Source organism: Otolemur garnettii, unplaced genomic scaffold (genome assembly GCF_000181295.1).
Source record: "Otolemur garnettii isolate 467f Iridium unplaced genomic scaffold, OtoGar3 scaffold00058, whole genome shotgun sequence".
Taxonomy (NCBI): Eukaryota; Metazoa; Chordata; class Mammalia; order Primates; family Galagidae; genus Otolemur; species Otolemur garnettii.
In genome coordinates, this window is record NW_003852453.1 from 23,416 (window position 1) to 25,535 (window position 2,120).

General features: G+C 45.9%; 1 protein-coding gene across 1 annotated transcript in view; it reads right to left on the reverse strand.

The window, feature by feature from the left end:
- The window catches only part of SHCBP1 (SHC binding and spindle associated 1), a 43,923-nt gene that overhangs the window by 11,412 nt on the left and 30,391 nt on the right, over positions 1 to 2,120 (reverse strand). Inside the window, exon 10 of the mRNA XM_003792515.3 lies at positions 672 to 790. Within this exon, the coding sequence (XP_003792563.1) occupies positions 672 to 790 (119 nt within the window). The remainder of the gene's footprint in view (positions 1 to 671; positions 791 to 2,120) is intronic.

Below are 2,120 nucleotides of genomic sequence, written 5' to 3' on the forward strand. Positions count from 1 at the left end.
GTTGCTGTGAGCTGTGATGCCACACAGCACTCTACCGAGGGCAACAGCCTAAGGCTCTGTCTCAAAAATAAATAAATAAATAAAAATAAAGCAATTGAAAGGTAATGCTCACTTGCTTACAGACTTATAATTTTAAGGGTCTAAACCTCTCTTAAAGTTACCATAAAGTAATTGTGATATTTATTGGTTTTCTTCCTAATGTTTTGAAAATGCAGTATAACAAGAACCTTGTACTGGCTGGGTGCCTGTGACTCAAGGGGCTAAGGTGCCAGCCACATACACCAGAGCTGGCAGGTTCAAATCCAGCCCAGGCCTGCCAAACAACAATGACAACTACAACCCAAAAATAGCCAGGCGTTGTGGTGGGCACCTATAGTCCCAGCTACCTGGGAGACTGAGGTAAGAGAATTGCTTAAGCCCAGGAGTTGTAGGTTGCTGTGAACTGTGGTGCCACAGCACTCTACCCAGGGCAACAGTGTGAGGTTCTGTCTCAAAAAAAAAAAATGAGAGAACCTAGTACAATTGAGTTTGGCGGACTTAGTAAATACATGTCTGAGTTTCTCTGAAGAAAGAGAATAGCAGTATGCACTTCCTCTTGGTCTCATATTCTACATGTTTATGTAGAACTTCAACCCAAACTACTTCCCCATAAAGACAGGAGCTTACCATACCTTGGCACCATATAAATCCGAGTTCTTCATTAAAAATTCTGCTGACGTTCGCACTGTGACTCCTGTGGTTTCACACTGCAGAACACAGTTTTCCAAAGTTGTCGTACCACGGTGAATGACTATGATGCAAACGTACAATTGACAGCTTTAAGTAGCATGCTTTTTCCAACATTAGAGACAGCCTAGGGCTGATCTTCGATACAGTCTAAATATTTCTCAATAGCTGCCATTAAAACGTTGTTATCTGAATTACAAATTTATAAAATATAGAACAACCAATTTTTGGACTTATTTTCTAAAATCTAGAAGCAACATTTTTTAAAAAGAAGGACTTGACCCCAGAAATATAAAAGAACTTTCATTATCAAAAATAAGTATCAGAGAAAAACTTTGAAGAGTATCTCAGAAGAAAAAGACCCCAATTCAGGAAAAGGGATAAAGACCTTAGGAAACAAATAACAGTGCGACACAAAGACAGCTAATTTCACTCTAAGCTGAATATAAAGAACACAGACCACAACATTAGAATGTTTTAAAAGGGGAAAAAATGATCACACAGAAAAGAAACCAACATTAAACTAACACATTTTTTTTTTTTTTTGAGACGGAGCCTCAAGCTATCCCCCTGGGTAGAGTGCTATGGCATCACACCCACAGCAACCTCCAACTCCTGGGCTCAAGCGAGTCTCCTGCCTCTGCCTCCCAAGTAGCTGGGATAGGCGCCTGCCACAACGCCCGGCCATTTTTTGGTTGCAGCCATCATTGTTGTTTGGCAGGCCCGGGCTGGGGATTCGAACCCGCCACCTTAGGTGTATGTGTCTGGCGCCTTAGCCACTTGAGCCACAGGCACCGAGCCAACTAACACATTTTTAAAGACAGGCAGAATGATTTTTCCCTCTGGGGTAATTTTCCTGAGTTATCTCCCTGTGCACATGAACAGGAGTTCACCAGGCTTCTGGGAGCAGGACAGCTCAGAGACACTGTAGGGCAGGTTCTCCACATCACAACACAGCAGGCAGCAGGCAGCAGGCAGCAGGCAGTAGGCACAGCTCAGAGACACTACAGGGCAGGTTCTCCACATAACACAGCAGGCAGCAGGCACAGCTTAGAGACAGTGAAGGGCAGGCTCTCCACACCACAACACAGTAGGCAGCAGGCACAGCTCGGAGACACTGCAGGGCAGGCTCTCCACACAACACAGCAGGCAGCAGGCACAGCTTAGAGACAGTGAAGGGCAGGCTCTCCACACCACAACACAGCAGACAGCAGGCAGCAGGCACAGCTCAGAGACAGTGAAGGGCAGGCTCTCCACACCACAACACAGTAGGCAGCAGGCACAGCTCGGAGACACTGCAGGGCAGGCTCTCCACACCAAAACACAGTAGGCAGCAGGCACAGCTCAGAGACACTGCAGGGCAGGCTCTCCACACCACAACACAGCAGACAGCA